General features: G+C 45.9%; 1 protein-coding gene across 1 annotated transcript in view; it reads right to left on the reverse strand.

The window, feature by feature from the left end:
• The window catches only part of LRRIQ1 (leucine rich repeats and IQ motif containing 1), a 172,344-nt gene extending 148,468 nt beyond the window's left edge, over positions 1–23,876 (reverse strand). The window contains exons 1-5 of the mRNA XM_063447131.1: positions 23,704–23,876; positions 15,823–15,934; positions 15,268–15,338; positions 14,907–15,021; positions 3,813–4,039 (exon numbers count right to left, since the gene is read on the reverse strand). Of these exons, the coding sequence (XP_063303201.1) occupies positions 3,813–4,039; positions 14,907–15,021; positions 15,268–15,338; positions 15,823–15,934; positions 23,704–23,832 (654 nt within the window). The 5' untranslated portion in view covers positions 23,833–23,876. The remainder of the gene's footprint in view (positions 1–3,812; positions 4,040–14,906; positions 15,022–15,267; positions 15,339–15,822; positions 15,935–23,703) is intronic.
• Positions 23,877–24,460: the final 584 nt, after the last annotated feature.

Below are 24,460 nucleotides of genomic sequence, written 5' to 3' on the forward strand. Positions count from 1 at the left end.
TAGGATTTGGAAGATATTTTGTCAGTGGTGTTGTAGGTTTAAAGTCAACCCTGTTTCCGCGTCCATCCAGAAGATTCTAAGTTTCCTTCAGATGGGATTTGCAAAAAGGTCTTAAACCTGCTTCATTGAAATTACAAGTTTCTGCTATCAGTTTCTTTTCCCTCAGATGCTTAGCCTCAAATATTCTGATTTCAAGGTTCTTCAGTGCTCTGACACGTGTGGTGTCCTATGTTAGGGAAACCTGTCCTCCCTGGGATCTAAACTTGGTCCTTTCCGCGCTTTGTGAGCCGCCCTTTGAACCATTGGAGGAAGCTTCCCTGAAGATTATTTCGTTAAAAACAGTTTTTTTGGTGGCTATTACATCAGCTAAAAGAGTATGTGAGATCCAAGCTCTTCGGGCGAATTTTCCTTTTTTGGTTTTTCATCAGGACAAGGTGGTTCTAAAGCTCGATCCTTCATTTATCCCTAAAGTTTTATCTGTTTCGAATGTCAACCAAGAAGTGGTTTTGCCGACCTTTTGTCAGAATCCGTCTAATGCCTTGGAAAGTAAATTTCACTGCCTAGACGTAAAGAGATGTCTTTTGCAATATCTAAAAGCTACGGAATCCTTCCGGAAGGATAACAGTCTTTTTGTCTTGTTCGAGGGCACAAGAAAAGGTATGAAGGTTTCGAAGAGTTCTCTGGCTAGATGGCTGAAGGATGGTATTCTGTTGGCTTATTCCAAGAGTGGCACGGAAATTGCAGGCCCTATAAAGGCACATTCTACTAGAGCTGTTTCTATGTCATGGGCTCTGCGAGCAGCTGCTTCTCCTTCTCAGATTTGTTCAGCTGCTACTTGGTCCTCTCTCCATACGTTCTCAAGACACTACAAGTTGGACATACTGGCCTCGGAGGATGCAGCTTTTGGGCGCAAGGTGCTTCACGCAGTAGTGAAATGAAACCCGCCCTCAGGATCTGCTTTATTATATCCCTGTGGTATAAGCACTGCCTCTAATCTGAAAGGAAAAACATAAATTTTACTTACCGTAAATTTCTTTTTCCTGAAGATTAGAGGCAGTGCTACAATTCCCGCCCCTTTTTCTAATAAACTCAGTAATTTTGCAGCTATTTGGCTTATGTATTTTCTGGGTATGATCAGGAGGAGCTGCTACTTATTGGAAAGGAGGTAATTAGGGGAGGGTTTAAAATGTTTGGAGATTTGCCTGCCTGTTTTTTCCCTCCAGATTGGAAATCCCTGTGGTATAAGCACTGCCTCTAATCTTCAGGAAAAAGAAATTTACGGTAAGTAAAATTTATGTTTTGTATATTTTTCTTAACTCTAACTAAATTTTCACCCCAGACATATCATTTTCAATATTACATTCGTTTTCCCATTTTTTAAGCTGTTTTGGCAAAACATCTTATTAACGCATAACATTTAGATAATATTTTTATTGATTTTCTTTTTTCAAATATTTGTTTTATATATATTGAACTTTGACTTCTACCTTCATCTAAACTTTTTGACAACATTGATTTAACTCTCAGGTAGTGGAACACTTCGTCTGTGGGCAGACTATATTCCTGAACTAATGCCGCAAAAGTTTTCATATTTACCTCCGTTATTATATCGTTTACAAAATTGATGTTCTTCTCTTTCCAAAGATCTAGTTTTAGGGTAAAAATTTTATTTTTTATTTTCTTTCATTGCCAAAGGTATTTTTATCACTAATAAATTTAGACATTAAAATATTTTCAAATATTTGGGCTGAAAGATTAAAAAAATATAATAGCAGAAATAATTTAGCCGGATCAATCCGGATTTATTCAAGAAAGAACACGGGAAGATAATACTCGCAAACTAATAGACTTAATCTCAGAAGTACAAGCAAAAACTGTCCCATCGGTCTTCTCGGCGTTAGATGCGGAGAAGGCCTTTGATAGGGTAAGCTGGAATTTTTTGTTTGAGACTTTGTACTCCTTTGGGATTCAAGGTCTATTTAAGGCTAGCTCTATGGCTTTAAATAGTAATCCCAGTGCTAAGGTTACAGGACCAGCTCTCAATTAGCTTACACAATGGAATTTTTTTTGCTTCATTTTCCATATATTTTTGTATACATATATATTTTTTACCCATTATTCCTTTTAATATCTATCTACACATTCTTTATTTCCACATCATCCAAGGCATCTTTCCATTCCCCGTATCCAATCTTTAATGCAACTACTGTCCTTTGGGTTCATATACCGTATCAAGCCTCTAGTAATAAACTCTCTCCCATTTTTCTTTACGAAATTAGCAACATTCAGATACTCTAAAACTCACATGTAAACGACCTAACAGTAACTATAAAGAGACACAGAGTATCATTCAAGTAGAAAAGTGTAACTCAAACACTAAGAAATTAGAAACGTGCAAAAATTAATCAGAAGCCGATTTTGCACGATATAGATTATGCATATTTTTATTGTCTGTTCTCTATTTGCATACTATTTTCGAATATAAATGTTTAATTGCAACTTCACCATTTTTTACTCTTTATGTATCTTGCTAATTTTTTTTCCGTCTTTATAATTCCCTGTGTGAAATGTGCACTTTAAGAAATATGTATCGATCATAGATCACCTCTACAGATGAAACCTATTAAAATAATCCCACAGATATAATCAAAGGTTGAATCTATAAAAATAAACCTTGTTCTTCACTCTGTATTCACTATCATTCCCTGAAGAAGTAAGCGCAAGACTTACAAAGCTTGCAGGATTTTGGCGAATACTGATCAGCATCTACAACGGGTGAATCCAGAGGGCACTCGTACTTTCTACTCCGGCATTTTTTGCGTGCTTTACCGGAGAGACGTGAAGGTGGAGGAAATGTTTTTTCGTGGACCCAATACTTCTATTTTCTACAGACATAAGATTGTCTATTCCATCTAAGAGTTTACACACACACCCAATGCACCTCTTTTTAAATAGACCGACGGACTTATTTGGCATCTAAGCCCATATCTTCATATCCAGGCCGGACTTTTACTTTCCTTTACATTTTTTTTTTCACCTTTTGTCTCGTTGTTAAGTTTCAGGACTTTCAGTTTTTAATGCTTGAACTTTTTGGTTTGGTTAGCACTTTATTATATATTATATGATCGTAACAAGACTTAAATAAATAAAATTCTGTATATTTTAGACTGTGTAAGCATTATGTATATGTTCTTCCCTTTTGCACTCGCTTTTATTTTGTAATATATTAACTATACTTATTACCAGAACAATAATGATGTGCGTGTGTGACGGGGCATTGAAATATACACAATAATTCACTAATATAACGATAAGCTACTAACAGGTAGAATTTTGTGTACAGTAATAATATATATATATATATATAATCTACCAGCATACTGAAAATATGTGAAAATGTAGGGATTATTTAATAAAGGTTAGTGAGAGTAGACTACTGCCATTGACTGGCTGCGACAGAATATACTCCTGCAGCCCAATCATGTGTCAGGTAACCAAAGATATTTAGATCCATTGAATTCTGCACTGACAGCTAACATATTGTAACCATTGCTTCTATTACAGACTTGAAAAGGGTAAAATGAAGTTAAATTGCATTTCAGAACAGAACACACAAGTAAAAGGCATTTTACTAGACGTTCATCTTGCTGCGGGGCCACTTGCTGGAAATTAGGTTTCACACTTCCAACCACCTCCCCCAGTGGCCCTATTAATAGGTATTTTAAAGTGCTTTTATAAGTAAATAAACACATGCCTAAATAAAAAGGAAATATATAAACTGGGTGCAAGAAACAAAACACATGAATACTCACTTTATGAATTGTATCCAGCACAGAAATTTCCTTCTCAAATTGCTTCCTCCAGTCTCCCTTCCATTCACCTTCTTCATCTTGTTTATTGGCAATTTCAGTTTGAGAATTCAGTATATGGCTCCCAATTTCACTGTGTTTTTCCTGCTCATCCTCCCACTGTTGTAATTTTCGTTTACAACTTTCTTCCACTTCAATATAATCGAACTTTAGAACTGAATCATTGTCATCTGAAACAGCATAGAGAGGTACCCTTTTTAAATACAAAGATGAAATCTCTTGTTTGTAAGTGGTTGATAAAAGCTTTGGAGAAAAAAAAAAAAAGAACTAACAGAGTCCAGTATGACAAAGCTGTTTTGCCATAGTGGTTATGGTGCCAGACATGCTTTGGCACATCCCCTGGTAAAAAGTTAAATAGCTTTAGTACAGTTTAACAACTAAGCGGGGTCTCCTGGGTGCCAACGACACATCAGATCTCTTCCTGCAGGAAAAGTCAGATATTTCTATACAAAAAAAAGCATAGATTTCAGCCATTGGGCACAGTCCTGCCTGGCACTGATAGCTGATAGCTCTGTAGCGATAACCGGATTTTCCTGCTGGAGAAGATCGGAAGCAGGCACAGCAACTCTGGACACTCAGCGGGACCCTTGTTATTTGTCAAATTGTACTAAACATATACTATTATTGTTTTATTATTTATATAGCGCCAGCAAATTCCGTAGCGCTGGGTGGACTAACAGACACGTAATATATGACGTTTTGTTATATAGCAGCATATGTGTCAGTTTCCTGACATTTTTAAGACAACACAACCCCCCTCCCCCAATCTCGACCTTATATTGTATGTCAAATATCAAGATCTACAGAAGAATATTCTTATGATGTATTTTTTTCTGCAGAGTACAGATTAATGTCATAAAAGGGACAATAAGAATGTTGTTATTTTGTTTTTTGTACATCATCATCTATGGCAATAGTTTTTCTAAAATGATTCTATTGCTTTTCGAAATGCTGCTGCAGTAATCATTTATGCAAGTTGTACTGCAATACAGTTATTTTATTTTGTTTTAAACAAAAACGCATGGCTGAACCTCTAAGCCAATCTAAAGTGCAGAGCATAGACCATAAACCTCTGCTCAGCAAGGATTATAGGGACTATAAACTATAAGGACACCCGAAGGACATAACTACTACTAGATGAGAGATGAAGAGTAACCAGGGGCCATGTCCTCCTTTTATGATAACCACTACATTAACCCCTTAAGGACCAAACTTCTGGAATAAAAGGGAATCATGACATGTCACGTGTCCTTAAGGGGTTAAGCTGCCTCTTTAAAAGAGATATATTCAGCAGATGTCCTATTCACAAAACCACATAATGAGCACTGGTTGTAATGTCGCTTAGTGTATCTCTTTAAAATTCTCAATTGAATTCTTTAGTTTAACAGACTTTTTGAAAATACATTCTATTTAACTGTATGTAATGCCTACATAATCACAGGCTACCACTATTGAGTATATGAAATTATTATTGTTTTTTTTTTTTTTTTAACATGTTCTACATAAATCATATCCTTTTTATGGTCTTTTATTGGGGTTATTCATTAAAGTGAGGGCATTTTCAAGGTGAATTACAAATTTAAGGTGAAAATAGCTGAACTGGAAGAATTGTCCATTTAATTGTATATATATTTTCTTTTTTAAATCACTTCTTCCACTATACTTATATTTGCCCTATGTATATATACACATACTGTACAATATATTTTTCGATAATCTCATATGTTTAAGGTGTTTTGTTTTTATTCTCTTGCTCTGCCCACTCAACCACTCTGCACTTTTCACTGAGGCCCAACTCACCCCCTCAATTCTCTAACAGCTTCTCTAACCCCACTCACCCCCTCTCTAACAGCATCAGTTGTTTTTAATGTTGATCTGTATTGCTTCAGACTTGTGAAAGATAAGAAATCTCTCGAAAGCTTGCCTTTTAAATATTAATATAGTCCAGTCAGGGCCGGCGCCACCTGTAAGGCGACCTAGGCAGCCGCCTAGGGCGCAACTTATCAGGGGGCGCCGGATCCCTGTCCCCGGTGCGCCTCCTCATGCTGCGCCGCCTGAGCGCTTTAACAAGCCCCAGGCGGCGCAGCACTGCTGCATGGAGGGCGGCCGGGTTTCAGTGACCGGCAGGAGGGAAGCGCAGAGCGCTCCCTCCTGCCGGTCTCTCCATGTAGCGTGGCTGGGCGGCGTGGAACCAGGGACAGGAACCTCTGTTTCCTGTACCCGGCCGCCGGCGGACTGAAGGGAAGCGCTCACTGAGTGAGCACTTCCTGTCAGTCCGCCGGCGGCCGGGTACAGGAAACAGAGGTTCCTGTCCCTGGTTCCGCGCCGCCCGGCCACACTACATGGGCAGGAGGAGAGGGTAAGGACCATTATGGGAGGGGGGTAATAACGGACCACTATGGGAGGGGGGGAATAACGGACCACTATGGGAGGGGGGTGAGGGGGGGCGAATAACGGACCACTAGGGGTGGGGGAATAACGGAGCACTAGGGGGGTGGGGGGAGGGAATAACGGACCATTAGGGGAGGGGGGTGGGGGGGGGAATAACGGACCACTAGGGGAGGGGGCTTGGGGGGGAATAACGGACCACTAGGGGAGGGGGGGGAATAACGGACCACCAGGGGAGGGAGGGAGAGGGGGGGATAAGGACCATGAGGGGGGGAAAGGACCACTAGGGGAGGGGAGGGAGGATATGGACCACTAGGGGAGGGAGAGGGGGGATAAGGACCACTAGGGGTGGGTAAGGACCAGGGGGGGGGGCTAAGGACCAGGGGGGTAAGGACCACTGGGGGGGGTAAGGACCATGAGGGGGAGAAAGGACCACTAGGGGAGGGGAGGGAGGATAAGGACCACTAGGGGAGGGAGAGGGGGGGATAAGGACCACTGGGGGTGGGTAAGGACCATGAGGGGGGGAAAGGACCACTAGGGGAGGGGAGGGAGGTAAGGACCACTGGGGGTGGGTAAGGACCGGGGGGGGGCTAAGGACCAGGGGGGTAAGGACCACTGGGGGGGGGGGTAAGGACCATGATGGGGGGAAAGGACCACTAGGGGAGGGGAGGGAGGATAAGGACCACTAGGGGAGGGAGGGAGAGGGGGGATAAGGACCACTGGGGGTGGGTAAGGACCAGGGGGGGATAAGGACCATGAGGGGGGGAAAGGACCACTAGGGGAGGGGAGGGAGGTAAGGACCACTGGGGGTGGGTAAGGACCGGGGGGGCTAAGGACCAGGGGGGTAAGGACCACTAGGGGAGGGGTGAGTCAGGACCACTGGGGGAGGGGGGTGGGAAGGTAAGGACCACTGAGGGAGGAGGAGGGGAGGTCCACTAGGTGTTTGGGAGAGGGAGGACCACTAAGGGGGGAAGGACCACCAAAGGGGGGTAAGGAGGGAGGACTACTAAGGAGAGGGAAGGAGGGTAAGGACCACTAAGGGGGGGGGGGGAGATTACCACTAAGGGGATGGTGGGAGTAGGGGAAGGTCTACTAAGGGGTTTGAGAGAGGGAGGACCACTAAGGGGTTTGGGAGAGGGAGGACCAGTAAGGGGGGGAGAGGGGAGTGAGAAGACCACCAAGGGGGGACTGCAGAGGGACAGGGGGCCAAGGGAGAGCACTAAGTGACACACACACACACAGAAACATACAATGCATTCCTACTCACACACAATACATCCCTTACGTTCTCTTACATAATTAATGCACCCCTTACAGACACACACTGCATTCAATTACATACACAGAAACAAACCTTGCACCCCTTACACACACACACACACACACACACAGAAACATACAATGCATTCCTTACACGCAAACACACACTACATCCCATATAAACACACTACATCCCTTACACAAATTGCACACATAAAAAATCCCCAACTCATGGATGGGCCATGTAGGTGGATTTATGGGTGGGCATTGTAGGCGTATGCCCCCTGGGGGCCCAGACCTTGAGCTGTGTAAGGGGCCCTAAAAAATGGAGCTGCTTCCTGTTCGTTAATTGTTGTGAGCACTGTTAAAAACAGTCTCCAGAGAGCCTCTTCTACACCAGACCTGTGGAGCCAGACTGAGCCCATCATCAGCCTCTTGTCCTCATCTGGTGGTAAGTAGGCAATCCAATATATTATTAGTGACACTAATCTCTAATTTACCTCACATTAAATGGATACTATAGTCACCAGAAGCACTACAGCATAATGTAGTGGTTCTGGTGTCTATAGCCTGTGCCTGTAGGCTTTTTTTTTTTTTCAATGTCTCATATTTATTGGTTTTGATCAAGGAAATGTAAACAAAGGGGTACAGAAATAAGATGGGGTGAGGGTAAATGGTTACACACAATCAGACCACATTGTCGGGTACAAACATATTGGTTAATTTTATACATGTTGTGTAAGACACATGGCATGGTTACTTTATTGTTCAAACAAGTTTTGGGTTAGAGTGATCACAGACAGAGTAGCCACTACGACACTACTTTTTGAGGCTTGAAGGTTACATAAAATTTTCCCATTGGTACCAATGCTGTTGTGGCAGACACAACAAGATTTTACCCTGAGCAGCGCTGTGGAACAACAGCGCTACACAGGTGTGACACCAGATTCACAGCTAGAGATAGTGGGCTTGTACAGACAGCCCCTGAGCACAGTCGTCGCTCTCATTGAGGGTCGCAGTATAACTCCTACTGTGTCACGCAGGCCTCCGACTTAGTATGAGAAGGGGGGTATAATAGTGGCCGGTGTGCGGCGCTAACAGTGGGGTCGTCTGCCAGACAGATATATAACTACAACATTGTCTGCGTGGGTGGTGGGGGAGGGGGGAGCAACAACCGGGTAAAGGTAAGGATAGGGGGAAAGGCTGAGATGTCTCTACACCATGTTAAGTTTTGTGATGGTCCGCTGAGCCACAAGTCTCCAGCTACCGCTGCTCATGCGGGGGCTAGTTTAAGCGGGCTCTCCTGTATGTCATTTTCCTCGGACAACTGGGGTGGGGTGGTCCCCTATCTCTATTTGTACTCCACAATCCTAGATCATCATGGGCCTCTGTCTCATTGCCCAGACCAGGTAGACCAGATCAGGTTGTACCGTGCCAGGGTGCCCTGAATCGTATGCGCTATTTTCTCAAGGTGCTGCGTGTGGTTTATTCTGTTAACTACCACTGTTATTTCCGGAGCTGAGGTTGATTTCCAGAGGGAAGCTATACAGTGTTTGGCTGCCAGGGTGATGTGGGTGGTCAACACCGCCTCCGGATGGGTCAGTGAGTTGGGAAGCATGTGTAGGAGGTAGGCTTCTGGAGTGAATGGTATCCCTTTCTGTACATTATCTTGGAGTAACGTTTGTACCTGTCTCCAAAAAGTGTGTAATACTGGACAATGCCAGAATATATGACTCAAAGTGCCCGTCTGTGCGCAGCAGCGTCAGCATACTTGTTGTGCCCCTGGGTATATAAGTGCCAGTCTCCGCGGGGTGAGATACCACCTCATCCAGAGTTTATAAGCCGCTTCAACATGATCTAAGCAGCGTGTGGCTCGTTTTACCAATGCCATTGCTGCAAACCATGTACTACTCTCTATTGTGCTATTGAGCTCAGATTCCCAGTGTACCATGTAGCTTAATTTATCATTCTTGCCTATCTCCAAGAGATTTCGGTAACATAGGGAGAGTGTTTTCGCTCGGGTCTTTCGACTGAGACATAGTGAGTCGAACGGGCCTGACTCTCTGGTATCTGGCGCTGCCTGGGTAATTCCCTGCATTATGTGCTTAATACGCAGGTAGGTGAAGAGTTCCCTACTTGGGAGGAGGAAGGTCCGCTGGAGTATCGGGAATTGTCTGATCTCATTGCCCTCCATAATTTGGGACACCCTCTCTATCCCCTTTGCCGTCCAACCGTCTAGAGTCAAGTCTTGTGTGAGATACTTCAGGCTAGTCATGGGGGCGTATAGCATCAGAGGATGGGCGAGCATTTTCGGGGCCCACCTGTGCCATATGCGGAGAGAGTGTTTTGTGGTCACTAACATGTTTGCGTTGCGCGGATGCGATTTGGGCGGGACCCAAAGTAAGTCTAATAGTGCGTGGGGCGTAGCACTTGCCGTTTCTAAGTGGTACCACAGGGGGCGGTTTGGGGTCATCAGCAGTCTTGCTGTTTGGGATATGTTTGTGGCTATATAGTATTTGAAGATATGGGGTACACCCAATCCTCCACCCCCCATGGCCAGGGTTGTGCTTGCTATAGATACCCTAGGTGGTTTCTTCTTCCATATGTGGGCGTTTAACAGACGCTGGAATCGTTGCAGCAGCGTCTTTGGTATCTCAATGGGGAGGGCCCTAAAGAGGAATAATATTTGAGGAAGTATGATCATTTTTAAGGAGTTTATACGTCCCAGCCACGAAGTGTTTTTTGCCCCCCAGCTCTCCAGCAGCGACTCAGTTTTAGTCAGTAAAACGTCATGGTTGTGTCGGAGAAGGTTGCGTCTTAAGGGTGCCAATTTTGTGCCTAAGTAGGAGAGAGTGTCTTTCCGCCAGTCAAAAGGATGTTAGTCTCGCAGGGCGGTAAGAGTAGAGTGGGTCACGTTAAAAGGTAGCACCTGAGTTTTTGCCTCATTGTTTTTGTAATAAGACACTTGGCCATAGTCATGGAGCAGGAGTAGGAGATGCTTCAGTGATTCTGTCGGGTTAGTTAGAAATATTAGAATGTCGTCAGCAAAGGCGGCTATTTTTTGGGGGCCCAGCTGCGAGGGGACACCGGCGACACGGTGTTCCTGTTTAATAGTGTGCAATAGTGGTTCTAGTGACAGTATAAAGATGAGGGGCGACAGCGGGCACCCCTGTCTTGTGCCATTCGTCAGGGCAAAGCGTCGGGAGGTAAAGCCGGAGCTCACAACCACGGCTGTCGGGGAGGAATACAATGATAGGAGGCCATTGAGAAATTTGTCGGGGAATTTAAATCTACGGAGGACTTCTGTCATGTAGCCCCAGTGTAGCCGATCAAAGGCTTTCTCCGCATCAAGGGCCATTAGCAGTCCCTGTGTTTTGTGTACCGTCAGGAGTTCCATTATGTCCAGCGCACGCCTTGTGTTGTCCTCTACCTGGCGCTCCGGGACAAATCCCGATTGTTCCTGGGAGACAAGTGTACCCAGGAGGGGGCGTATTCTATTAGCTAGGACTTTGGCAAAAAGCTTTGTGTCTGCGTTAAGCAGGGAGATAGGACGGTAATTTGCGCAAAATTCCGTGGGTTTGCCCGGCTTGGGGATAGTAATGATGGTGGCCTCTAACATTTCAGGGGGTATGGAGCCTGACTCCATGATGTTGTTGAACAGGGAGGTCATGTGAGGAAGGAGTTGGTCCTCAAAGACTTTGTAATAGTGGGCGGAGAAGCCGTCAGGTCCTGGGGCTTTATGTCGGGGGGTTTCCCTAAGTGCTTTGGAGATTTCCTCTGGAGTGATTGTGCTACTAAGTAGTGAGGCTTGGACGCTGGAGAGCTGGGGAAGTTCCACTCTGTCTAAGTAGGCGGCTATCTCCACCGGGGTCGGCTGGTGTTGTAGGGGGTCCTCCGCTAGGTTATAAAGGGCACCGTAAAATGTCGCAAATTCATCCACTATCAGTTTGGGGTTCATCAGTTTTGTCCCAGTATCAGCCACTAAGCATGGTATGCGCATCTGAGCGTGTTTGTCTTTTAGTTGGGCGGCCAGCAGTTTCCCCGCCCTGTTCCCCTGTCTGTAATACTCGCTTTTACGTTTGCGGAGAGCCCTCTCTACTCGCTGGAGTTGGTGAACTTCTAAGTCATCTCTGATCTTATTAACAGCCCGTCTGTTCGCGTCGGATGGTGAGGATTTGTGGAGGTCCTCTGCAAGTTTCAGCTCCCTAAGCTTTGCGCAGCTGGTTTCCTCTAGTTTGCGTCTTAGTGTCGCTCCTGCCCTAATTAGTACTCCCCGTACCACGGCCTTATGGGCCAGCCATGTCGCGGCTACGGTTGTGTCTTGGGGCTTGTTGTCCGTGAAGTAGTTCACTATGGTTTTCCTTATTTCAGCAACTCGTTCAGCACTGTCTATGAGGGACTCATTGAGGCGCCACGAACCTCGGCCTCTCACCGGGTGTAAGGTGGTGAAGGAGGAGAGCAAAGGGGCATGGTCTGACCAGGTGATTGGGTCGATGGTAACCCTAGCCAGAGTGTCTAGGGACTTCCCATCCACCAGACACATGTCTATGCGGGAATATTGGTTGTGGACTTTCGAGTAAAAAGTATAATCTCTCGTGGCCGGGTATAAGGAGCGCCATGTGTCGTGAAGGCCATGGGAGTGGAAGAGAGCTGAGAGCTTGTCACCAATAGATATAGAGCGAGGGTGGGATCCTGGAGTGCCTGATCTGTCCAGGTCAGGGTCAAGTACACAGTTAAAGTCTCCGCAGACATAAGTTTGGCCCTGCTTTAGCCTATCAAGCGTTTTCAGGGATTTCCTAATAAAGTCATATTGGTTGGAGTTAGGGGCGTATAGATTTGCTAAGGTTACTGGGACATCATTTAGTCTACCCACCAGGATCAACAGCCTGCCGTCAGTAGTTTTATACTCTGTCGTGCACGTGAAGGCCCAATCCGAGTGGATTAAAATACTGACTCCCCTAGTTTTATTAGGCGCTAGGGCATGGTAGGAGGCGGGGTATCTGGCTGAGAGGAATTTCGGGGGGTTTGTAGCCGAGAAGTGTGTCTCTTGTAGGCAGGCTACTGAAGCATGCGTGGAGCGAAGCTGGGAAAAGGCAAGCCTGCGCTTTTGCGGGGTGTTCAGGCCTCGTGCATTTAGGGACAGAACATTAAACTGGTGTTGGGAAGACATCAGCTGAGACCGGGGGGGACCTTGGTGTTTCCGAGGTAGCATTTACCAAACTGGTACACTGACTCAGGTAGTAATCTCTGGTAAAGGGGGGTTACAACCCTAATCTCCCAGCGCCTCCGAGGTTCAGGGTGAGCGACATCTCTAGTGGGGTACATATTCGAGGGTAGAATGCAACATGGGAACAAAAAACAGTAAACATAACAAAAGTATATACAATACAATAAGCTTGACAGCATTATGTGGAGACTGGTCCACGGGTGCTCTTTCCCCATTGCGTTGGGGGGAGGCAACACCGCAGAGGGTTGTCTCGATAGTGGGGGCGGGGCTTAATTGGAAAGGGTCCATGACCGGTGGTGGACTAGATGAATAGAGGGAAGTAAAAGTCCTATTACGGGTACAACATGGGCATTAGGTGGCACCCCATTCGCCACCATAAGTGTAGGGGCCGCTGGTGTCATGCGGGGGTAAATCTTGCAAACTTGGTGAGATGAGCTGTGCCGCTAGGCTTGCCATCTGGGTGCCTCGGGTTATATAGGGGTTTATTTGGTCTGGACATGCAGGGGCTGTGGCCAACTTTATTGCCGGCGGGAGCTGCGTGTAGCAAAGATCTTTAAGTGCAGCATATGGGGTAGCAGTGTGTCAGCAATGGGGGGGGTCTTGTGGGCCACCTCCTGTCATATGTACTCACGTGGGGGTTCATTACCCAGACACCAAATAGGCTTTTCCCCCAGGTAAAGGATAAGGGGGTGAGTCCAGCTAGAGTCTCTACCGCTACAGAAGCGGAGATGTCTTCACCTTACGAGGCACTAGTCGACCTGGCAGCCCAGCCTGGACATTCCGCTGCGGCAGTGGGGGCAGAGCAAAACAGTCACTTCTTTCTTCGGACTTTGGTCCACTCCTGGGCCACATGTCCCGGGGATGCTGGGCTGCCAGGCGGTACTCGGTCCGGGAAGAGCCCCCAGGCTTTCAGCTTGTGCATACCCTGGTCTGGGTCATCTAGTTTTGTTAGGGATCCATTTCTCCAGATCAGCAATTTCGTGGGGAAGCCCCAGCGGTAGGGAATCTTGTGGTTCCTGAGGCATTTAGTGACATTTATAAAGTCTCTTCTTCTCGCCATTGTCATAGGGGACAGATCAGCATATAGGGAGATCTTTTCATAGCCAGACGGCATAGCCGTAGCTTTCCGTTGCGCCGTGAGTATGGCGTCTTTGGCGCTGAAATAATGTAGCCTCGTGACAATGTCTCTTGGTATGTCCTGTGCTAGCGAAGCGGGCTTGGGTACTCTGTGCGCCCTGTCTAAGCGCAGTTCTGCCAGTTCCAGAGTTGGTTGGATGGCTGTGAAGAGTTGCTGGAGGTACCCTGGGATATCCGCCCCCGAGACTGACTCCGGGACACCGCGCACGCGGATATTGTTGCGGCGCGAGCGGTCCTCCAGGTCCGCCATTTTGGCTGTTAGGCGCGCCTGCTCCGTCTCCATTAGGCGGATTTTTTCTAAGATGCCGTCATTTGCCTGGCATAAGTCATCTGTTTTTTCCTCAAGGACGTTTAGGCGTGTCCCCACCTCGTGCACCTCTCTGCGGATGTCATTAACCGCCAGTTGTAAGTCCTCTTTCATAGAGGAGCGGAGCTCCTGCAGCATTGCCGCCATTTTTGCCTCCGAGAGAGAGATATCCCCAGGGGGAGGCTGAAGTGCCTCAGTGTCGGATCCCTGATCTGAGGTAGGTGTTGGGGAGTGTGAGCCGCCGCCATCTTGTCCCGGCCGCATTTTATCTTTCCTACCTTGTCGGAAAAAATCCGACGCCCGCTGTGCTTTTGGGGGCGCCATCTGACAGGTTTGGGACTCAGGTAAGGGCAGTTGATCTTCCGTTAGCCGGTGTATTATGTAGCTTCAGTCCGGTCCGGTCTCGGAGCTCTCACTACATGCGTCCGCTCCGCGAGACCGGAAGTCCCGCCGCCTGTAGGCTTTTTAATGTAAACACACTGTCTTTTCAGATAAAAGACACTTTGTGAAGACTGGCGTTGGCCCATATGGCAGAGCATATGGGCGGGGCATTGTGATGTCACATGGTGGGCAGGACATATGGGGGGGCGGCAAAATTGTTTTTGCCTAGGGCGGCAAAAATCCTTGCACCGGCCCTGAGTCCAGTAGAAAAAATAAATGTATAATTGCATACTACAGTACTCTGTTTTTTTGTGGCATTATACATAAACATTCATACCCAATGTTTCTACAACCACTGTTCCTTGAATGCTGTTGTGGTCATCGTTATTGCCTATAATGTTATCACTCCTTGATTGCTGTCTTCTTTCATCTTCTTCTATTTCAGCCAATACCTGCAAAAGTTAACAAAAAACAAACACAAGCAGCTCTTATATCATAATCATGTAAGCTTTACTATTGCATTGAGCTAATTAGTTGTTATGAAATAACATTAATATACTGTCCTCTATGAGCACTGAAAATGTAGGTAGATTACAGGATCACTGAGAAGTAGGTGCATTATGATATTTGCATATATTAACATGAATGTGTTTATGAAGTGTATCATAATGTAGGCAAAGACTTGTTCCGTTGCATACCTTTGTAAGGACATCAGGGTCTTGAAGCTCTGAAGGCAAATTACAACTTGTTCCACTTTCAGAACAATCACCTTTATGAAATAAAATAATATCCATATTAATAGGAGATGATTGGGGATCTGGGGAGGAATAAAGAAAAACACACACGAGCTGGGGGGGGGATGAGAGACATGGGGCTGGGGGACAAGGTGTTGGGGAGAAGGAGAAAGACACACAGAGGGGCTGGTGGAGAGAAACACACAGAGGGGCGGGCAAGACACACAAAGATGCGGGGGGTGTGACACACAAAGGTGCTGAGGAGTTGTAAGAGCCACACAAGGGGAGGAGGGGTTGTAAGAGCCACATAAGGGGAGTATGGGTTTGTAAGAGCCACAAAAGGGAAGAATAAGGGAAAAGATACACTAAATGGGGTAAGGAATTCAAAATAGGGGTTAGGAGACACACAGGTAAAGATGCACTTTGTTAGGGGAGGAGGGAGGAGGGGGCAAAATGCATCCTTGCCTGTGTAACCAAAAATCTTTGCACCAGACCAAGGGAGGGGTAGTAAGTACTTACTTAAACAAGGATCACCAGATTCTAAATCTTGTAGAAAGAGCTCTGTATTTTCACTTCTTCTCTTAACAGCTTGCAAACACAAGAGAACAGATTCAGGTAGATCATCAGACACCTGTAAACCACCCAAAGAATTCAGTAAGAACTAGGAAGTGTATGCAGTGACTTTAAGGCTAGCCCTGCACAATGTACAGTTTGTTCTTAATCAGTATTCTGTTGTAACCCAGCTATGATCAGAGATGACAAAACACTATACACTAGCTTAGTTGACCAACACTGGTATAGTAGGCTATAGCACTTATCTCTACAGAGACCTAAGAATGCTTAAAGATGAGATGATTCAAGTCAGGAAAAGGCTGCTGAGGACATGCTTGTTATCCACAAATACCTTGTTTTCCTACAATAACCAGGAACACCAATCAATTGCACAAATATTATATTAAATATGGAAGCAATACTGATCAGTCTGATAGAGTTTAACACTTAAAACAACGGACGTTAGAAATGGGGAGGGAGTGGGGTGTCATGAATAGCAGAAGATGTGCCTGAAAATGAAAGGTGCAGGTTGGCTAAGAATAGCCAGAAAAAAGTAAATAAACAGAGGAGAGTCAATAAACTAGTTGAAAAGAAAAAGAAAAGAAAAAAACACAAAAGAGAAAAAAAGAGTCTGTCTTTCTCACACACTACCAAATCTTTATATAAACACACATCTTAATGTCTTGTATAGTTCTTTCTATATTATTGCTTCACCTTTATTGGATCAATTAATATACATACATATATGCAGTTATTTACTTGCATGCCCTGCTCTGCTGTTTTCTTGTTTTTTTTCCCCACTAACTTATTGACTCTCCCCTGTTTATTTACTTTTTCTGGCTATTCTCAGCCAACCTGCACATCTTCTGCTATTTATGACACCCCACTCACCCCCTCCTTCCCCTTCTCTAACATCAGTTGTTTTAAGTGTTAAACTTTATCAGATTGATCAGTATTGCTTCACTAAATAACACCTATTAACTGCAGGTGGGGGCCCTAAAAGACAATGGAGGGGAAGACGCATTGTCCTCCCCCCAGCACCCATCCATAAACAGCTGGTCGGGACCCTAAATGACAATGTGTGGGAGAACTATTGTCTTCCCCTGACCCCCACCCATGAGCGGTGGGTGAGGACCCTAAAAGACAATGGGGGGCAGGGCCTAATGTCCTCCCATCCACCCCCACCCACCCTAAAAGACAACGGGGGGAGACCTAATGTCCTCCCCCCTGGCCCCCACCCATGACAGGGGAGTGGGGGCCCTAAATGACAATAAGGGGGAGGACTTATTGTCCCCCCAGGCCCCACCCATGAGCCTTGGGTGGGGGCTCTAAATTACAATAAGGTGGAAGACCTATAGTCCTCCCTCAGCCCCCACCCATGAGCGGCGGTTGGGGGCCCTAAATTACAATGGGGGGAGGACTTATTGTCTTTTAGGGTCCCCACCTCCTGCTCATGGGTGAGGGCCAGTGGGGACCCCCCTTATTGTAGGTTCCCCCCTTATTGTAATTTAGGGTCCCCACCTTCCGATAATGGGGAAGACAATAGGTATTTCCCCCCCCAATTGTTTTTTAGGGCACCCACCCGCCGCTCATGGGTGAGGGGACGGGGTGGGGGGGACGGGACAAAAGGTCCGCCCCATATTGTCATTTCCCTGACCCACAGGAAGTTGGTCAGAGTGGGTCAATGGCTGAAAAAAATACACAAGACAAATAGTCCCTATTTTGTCTTATGTTTTAAATAAAACTAGAGCAGATAGGAAGAAATGAAGAACAGATCTTGAGAGAGGGATTGAAGAGGAAGTGATTAGGGAAAGATAAGTTTGGCATGACAGTGCTGCTTTAAAATCGATACTGGTGTAATAATTATCAACACACAGCTTGTAACCCTCATTTAACAAGGGAAGGATCAGATCCCAGACAATCGTGCCATTGTAATCACAGAATCAAGGCATCCAAGTGGTCAAGATGGCTATCCTTCTCTTAATAAATTCAAAACTCCCATGCATACCCACTAGTGTATTCTCATCATTTGTAAAATTCGACACCATATTGTGACTGCTTAGATTGAATACACTGCTTAAAAAAGCAGTCTACCTTTAAATTTCATTAGGGATTCATCAACACAAATGTTTTCGTCTGGGACATAATTTTGTGAAAATTTGTCAGAAAAGAGTTGGATAAGGGGACGAATTTTGTAGAACCTGTCAAACAATGGGTCATTTCTAGAGGACATAGTGTGTTGTTAAAATTGAGGAAACGCAGCAACTGCTCATAGCAATCCCTCTTCATAACCCTTGGCAGTGGCGTACCTACCACCGTCACTCCAGGGCCCGGGCAAGCACCGGTGCTGACAGGAAGTGCTCAATGAGAGAGCACTTCCTGTCAGACTGTGTACCGCTCGGCCACGCAGCACACAGACATAAGGCACGGGGAAGAGTGGGGACAGAGGGATTGAGTGCTGGATGGGGGAGTGAGGGGGCTTAATGAGGGCTGGAATGGGTGGTGACAAAGTGAGGGCTGCATAAGGGGCTGAGAGAGGGATTAACCCCTTAAGGACCAAACTTCTGGAATAAAAGGGAATCATGACATGTCACACATGTCATATGTCCTTAAGGGGTTAAGGGCTGGATGGGGGTGAGAGAGAGCGCTGGATGGGGGGTGAAGGGGGCTAATTAGGGTTAGATTGGGGGAATAGGAGGTTAATGAGGGCTGGAGATGGGGTGAGGTTGGTTAATGAGGACTGGAAGGAGGATGAGGGAGTTAATAATGGCTGAATGTGAGGTAAGGGGGGTTAATGAGGGCTGGATGTGGGGTGAGTGGGGTCAATGAGGGCTGGATGTGGGGTGAGGGGGGTTAATGAGGGCTGGAAGGAGGGTGAGGGGGGTTAATGAGGGCTGGAAGGAGGATGAGGGGGGTTAATGAGGACTGGAAGGAGGGTTAATGAGGACTGGAAGGAGGAGGAGGGAGGTTAATGATGGCTGGATGTGGGGTGAGGGAGTTTAATGAAGGCTCAATTGGGGGTGAGAGGGAATGAGGCAAATGGAGAGGTGGAAAAAATTAGACAAATGGGCTGGGGGAGGAGCGGGGAAATGAACCATGAAGTATCTGAGAGGGAGAGAATGAGACTCGTGGAGGGGCTGGGGGGAGGAAAGAAGACACCTGGAAGGGTGGGGGAAGGAAATTAGACCTATGGAGGAGCTGGGGGAGGGAATGAAACACATGTGTAGTGAAAGGGGCTGGGGGAGGAGCGGGGAAATGAACCATGAAGTAGCTGAGAGGGAGAGAATGAGACTCGTGGAGGGGCTGGGGGGAGGAAAGAAGACACCTGGAAGGGTGGGGGAAGGAAATTAGACCCATGGAGGAGCTGGGGGAGGGAATGAAACACATGTGTAGCGAAAGTAACCTTGCCATGGGCTGCTGGAGGGGCCTACTGACCAGCCTCTTGTCAAAAGACCATGGGCCCTTTAAAAACATATGTGATTTATGTACTTTTGTACTCCAGAAAGAGAGACCGACCGTTAGCCCTAATTCCATGCAACTGTTTTGGGCACAGGACCATGTGCACGGTCAAAACTATGACTCCATGGAAATCTCGAACCCCTGAACCAATCTGGGTGATTCTTGGATATGTTGGTCCCCACGATCAGGGCTATCAGGGTGTAACGGAACCGCTGGCACCCCGACTGGGTACCTTCCGTTGATGGATGCTCCTAGTGCTTCCCGAGGACGCCAAGCACTCCGCCAGACACTATAACCACTGCAGACCCCACAAACCGCCGCAGCTTGGTTGGGGTCTCGCCGCCTCCACCCACTCTGGACCAAAGACCAGGGTCCAGCTTCCAGTAGGTGGACCTCTCCGAATTCCAGAGAGCAGGGACAGGAACAAGCTCTTAGCAGAGCTTAGTGATTATACCCTGGGGAGTATAGTGATTATAGCAATCCCCAGAGTATAGTTCTCCAATCCCCCAAACATGAGCTAAAACTTCATGAAGGTCCAAGATGATCTGAACTTTTAATGACCACACACTGGATTTTATGCAAGTCCCCATGCAAGGGGACAACCCACAGGGCACAACCAATCATTTACAGGAAAACCGTAAAACACACCCAGCACACACATACAATCCCTCCCCTCTGCCTGTGATATAATTACTGCACAAAATGGGTTAATGTAATTTATCAAAGGCAGGAAAAACACTTTTTATACATACACTGTAACTTTAAAAATATGCATCATATTCACATAAATACATATTCAGAATTAGCATACTTTAAATATAAACATAACCAAAAATCATACAAATCCCTCCAGTACATAAAAAGTTAGGTGGAAGTCCTTTATGACCGACCGCCAGCACATTTTCCTGCCCAAAACAGTTCCATAGATTTGGGCTGTGCGGACGGTCAATTTTATGCAGAAAAATGACTAAGTCCCATTCGAACATGCGTTCGAATTGCCGAACGGGATTTAGTCTCTGCAGCTTAAAATTCAGTGTAGGAGAAGTTAAGGGTCAGCGGTGTTCGGTGAAATGTGTAGCCGATTTCAGTTCCATGAATTTGGCTACACACACCGCTGACCTCGTTCGAATGAACAAAGATGGCTGCCACCACGTGTTGGTTTGCACGAACTGCGGCCACCCAGCGGTCGGCAATTTACCTACAGCAGGCTCCCAGCCTGGGAGGTAAATTGCCTGCACACTTCCACTTCTGGGTGGTCCGCCTGTGTGGTATTTGGTTCAGTAAGCCCCATTTACTGAACCAAGTGGAAAATAGCCAGGAACAAAATCTTTTAACTAAGTCTGGGAACACTGGGGACACCGTCTTAAAGGGGCATTGTCACACAAAGTCTCAATATGTCCCCAGATGGTTCTTAAAGGGCCAGCATGGTCCAATACAAGTCCATAAGCCACAATGCAGTTCTTAAAGGGCCAGCAGCAGCACAATATAAATCCATTAGCCCAAATAATGCTTGTAAAGGGCCATACAACCCAGGGCCATAGTCATGAGGCAGGAGGCTGGCAATCAGGCTCCTCCAACAGCCAGGGGCAAAGGGCAGCTTGTCACCTAAAAATCCAGTGACAAAAGGCATTTCGTCACACAGGGGTTGGGGGTTTCCATGTGTTTTAGAGGTACTTTTGGGTGTTTGGGAAAAAGTATGTTTTTTAGTGCTTGGAGATAATTGGATTAGTACAGTCCCTGATCCAATTATCTCCCAGGCACAGAGGAGGGATTATCTGATAATGTATGGGAGTATCCTGGATCTGAGAGCCAATATTATTGTGTATTTGTTTATACTCTCAGGTCCAGAAGGGAGTGCCCCTTGCATGGGGACATGCATGTAAGGCCAGTTGTGGCTACCATTAAACAAGTTCCTGCTTACCCTCAATATAGAGTCTATTCTCACGTGTGGGGAGAACAGCTGTATCTGCTCTGGGGAATGCTATATCACTATACTCCTCTGGGTTATAATCACTTGCTCTTGTAAGAGCAGCCGGCTACACTCTCTGGAGTAGGAGAAGTCTGCCCACTGAAAGCTGGATCCTGGTTTTGGATGCAAGGTTGGTTGAGGATGGCGAGACCCCAGCCAAGCTGTTATGTTGGAAGTGGGGACTACGGTGCTGATGGTGTGTGGTGCGGTGCTTGTGGTACTCGGTAAGCACTAAGGAAGCAGCAATGGGTCGGAGGCAGACGGTCAGGGTGCCAGGCGGTCCGCCGTTTCTAGTTACGCCTCTGCCCCTTGGGTAGCCAGGATGGGGTGCTTTTACCAATAGGACTTGATACTCAGCTTTTTGACAATACTCATAACTAGTGTTAGAGCTCCAAATTTTTGCATTTCTGCAACATCTGTGGGGTTCCACATATTTTTTTTCTATTATAATGTGACCCGGGATTTGCAGCAAGACACTGGCTGGCAAACAAGTTGGTTTGCTCAACAATTAGCTCAAATACATTGCTCGACATAAAGAGCTCAAAGTATTTTAGTGGCTTACAAACATCCACCATTACTGTGATGTTGCCGTGAATGAGGGTATTTCTGGGGCCGTCAGGTTTGGGGGTACCCAGTTTTCCTCTGGCACTGAGTTCTAAGCATCCTCTTGTAGGTGGTGGTGGAGCACCAACACTTAAAGGACTCACTCATGGGCTCACTGTCAGAGGCAGTGATAGAGTCACTGTCTTGCAGAGTGTCACTATCACTATCTGCCAGAATGGCATATGATTGCTCCACTGTATAATGATGTGCCATTCTAGGGAGACTAATTCAAGGTTAATCAATAGGGAGGTTATTTACTTTATTGCCTACTTGTCTAACACTCACTACCCACACTTACCTCTCAATTCACACTTCCGCCCACAAAAACTCAAACACCCAACCCAAAAATGTTAATAAAATGACTGGTCGCAGTAAAGAAAGCTGTAACCAGTACTAAAAGTTTTTTGTTTTGTTTTTTAAATAAAGAGAACCCCCTAAAAATGTCAGCCCGATCAGAGAGCCCTCTGATCACTGTTATGGTACTGTACAGTGATCACAGCAACAGAAAAGGGGTTAAAAAAAATTAAAATTGCTGCGGCTAAAAACAAGGGTCAAACCTAAAAACTTTTTTTTTTTAAACATATTACCAAAGTACTAAACACTCTAGGTTGATTACAGGGTTAGTGCTGATCACTGGAAGGGTTAAAAAAACAAAACAACAACAAAAAGTTAGCACTTTTTTTTTTCTTTTACTTTTAAAAGTTTACACACACTAGCTAACAATGATCTCTCTGCCTCTCTCAGCTCAGATCACAGTGAGGTGAAGAGACGGGCATAGACAATGTGTCACCCAATGTTTCAAATCATTGGCTGACATATTGTAACAGTGCTTGCAGTGATTGTCTGTCACGGAGATCACAAGCCGCAGATTGCCACTGATTGGCCACAGGGGGACTGCCTGGGTTGCAAGCTAGGTCCCCCGAACGTAATCTGCAGCTTGGGAGGGAGTGGATACATGTGGGAGGGCTGGCATAGCATAATGTAACAGTAATATGAGGGTAATGTAGTTGTTCTCGTGTATGCTGCCTGCTCCTGCAGGCTTTTAAATGTAAACACTGCCTTTTCTCTTAAACCGGCCACTAGAGGTGCTTCCTGGGTCAGTGCTGCATGGAGGCGCTTAATGTACCTCATAGAGATGCACTGATTCAATGCAATCTTTATGAGGAGATGCTGATTAGCGCAGTGCAGCGTTTTCCTACACATGCGCAATATCCTCCCAATGCTTTCTTAGATCATCAATTTTGAAGAACGCGGGTGGAGACAGCCACAACAAATCTGTACAGTGCTGGAAAAAGATAACAAAATTTAAAGCGAGCCAAGGGGGTGGGGGCGCGGGGTCCAAAAATATATATTTTAACACTATAGTGACAGTAATACACGTTTGCATTTCTGTCACTATAGTGCTTCTTTAAGTGTGATTTTTTGGGATATCAAATGGCTAGGGCTACTTACACAGAAACAAAATGGATCTAACTCCTAATTAGCAGAGAATTGAGCAGTGAGACTACAGGGGCAAAGTAGCTTTGGTGACTACAGTGTCCCTTTAAGGCTGTTTAATAATTTTTGCCTAATTTTTTTTTATTTATTTGGAGTTTAGTGAGAATAAACCCTCTGGTAGTTTTTATTTTCATGTAACAAGCTAATCAGTACTGTAATGTCTTAATGGTAATGGTCGGGATATATCGCTCGCACAGCTGGCACGGTGTAATGTTAGACCACCAGCACCAAGTGCAGCGTGCGCTCCGTCGCCTAGCAACAGCAGTAACAGTAACAGCGCACCGCCCCGAGCTCGGGAACGGATTCCGCAACATTCAAACCTCGTCTTCGCTGTCATCCATAATAACGGCCTCGTAGTCCTCCTCATCATCTTCATCTTCCGACGGCTCCTCGTCCTCCGCATCTCCGGGCAGGTCAACCCCTCTAAGTTCCAATTCCATCACCTCCATATGCCCACACAGTAACGTCCTGGCCGATCACGTGATCGGCATAGCCTGGCATTCGGTAGGCTCCACAGACACGCCCCACACAACCAGTACCTGCCGTCACGTGAGGCACTTCGCATGACGTAAAGCAATCCGTGCCGCCATGATTGTGTAGGGCAAGTGCCCAAACTCTCATTTTATTGCAGAAACACGCAATATAGGTTAGCGCAGGTGTAAAACAGCATGATTTCATTTTAATATTCTAGAATTAAAAAATGAAGTCTATTCATGGAGTGTGAGGTAGGGTGGGCATCTCTCTGCCAGTCTATGGTGCTGGCAGTGTAAGAATTACTGGGCAATAGTCCTTTGACAAACTCCTTGTAGTGTTGATTGATTTGTAACAAGTAGCAGGTGGTCATTTAAATCAACATATGTGGCAATAAACAAACAAACTTGCCTATAGCACCATAGCATGGAGGTATCACAATAGTGAAAAGAAAGAAGATCAAACTAGTCATTTCAGCATGATATTCATACAATATAATCATTGGCAACAAGTGGGAAAAAAAATCCAAGGACATTTTGAAGCAGGGGAGGGTTTGCAAATTTGACATGAGGGACTCATTCAGACTATTGGCCTTTTTACAGGTGA

Source organism: Pelobates fuscus, chromosome 3 (genome assembly GCF_036172605.1).
Source record: "Pelobates fuscus isolate aPelFus1 chromosome 3, aPelFus1.pri, whole genome shotgun sequence".
Classification (NCBI taxonomy): Eukaryota; Metazoa; Chordata; class Amphibia; order Anura; family Pelobatidae; genus Pelobates; species Pelobates fuscus.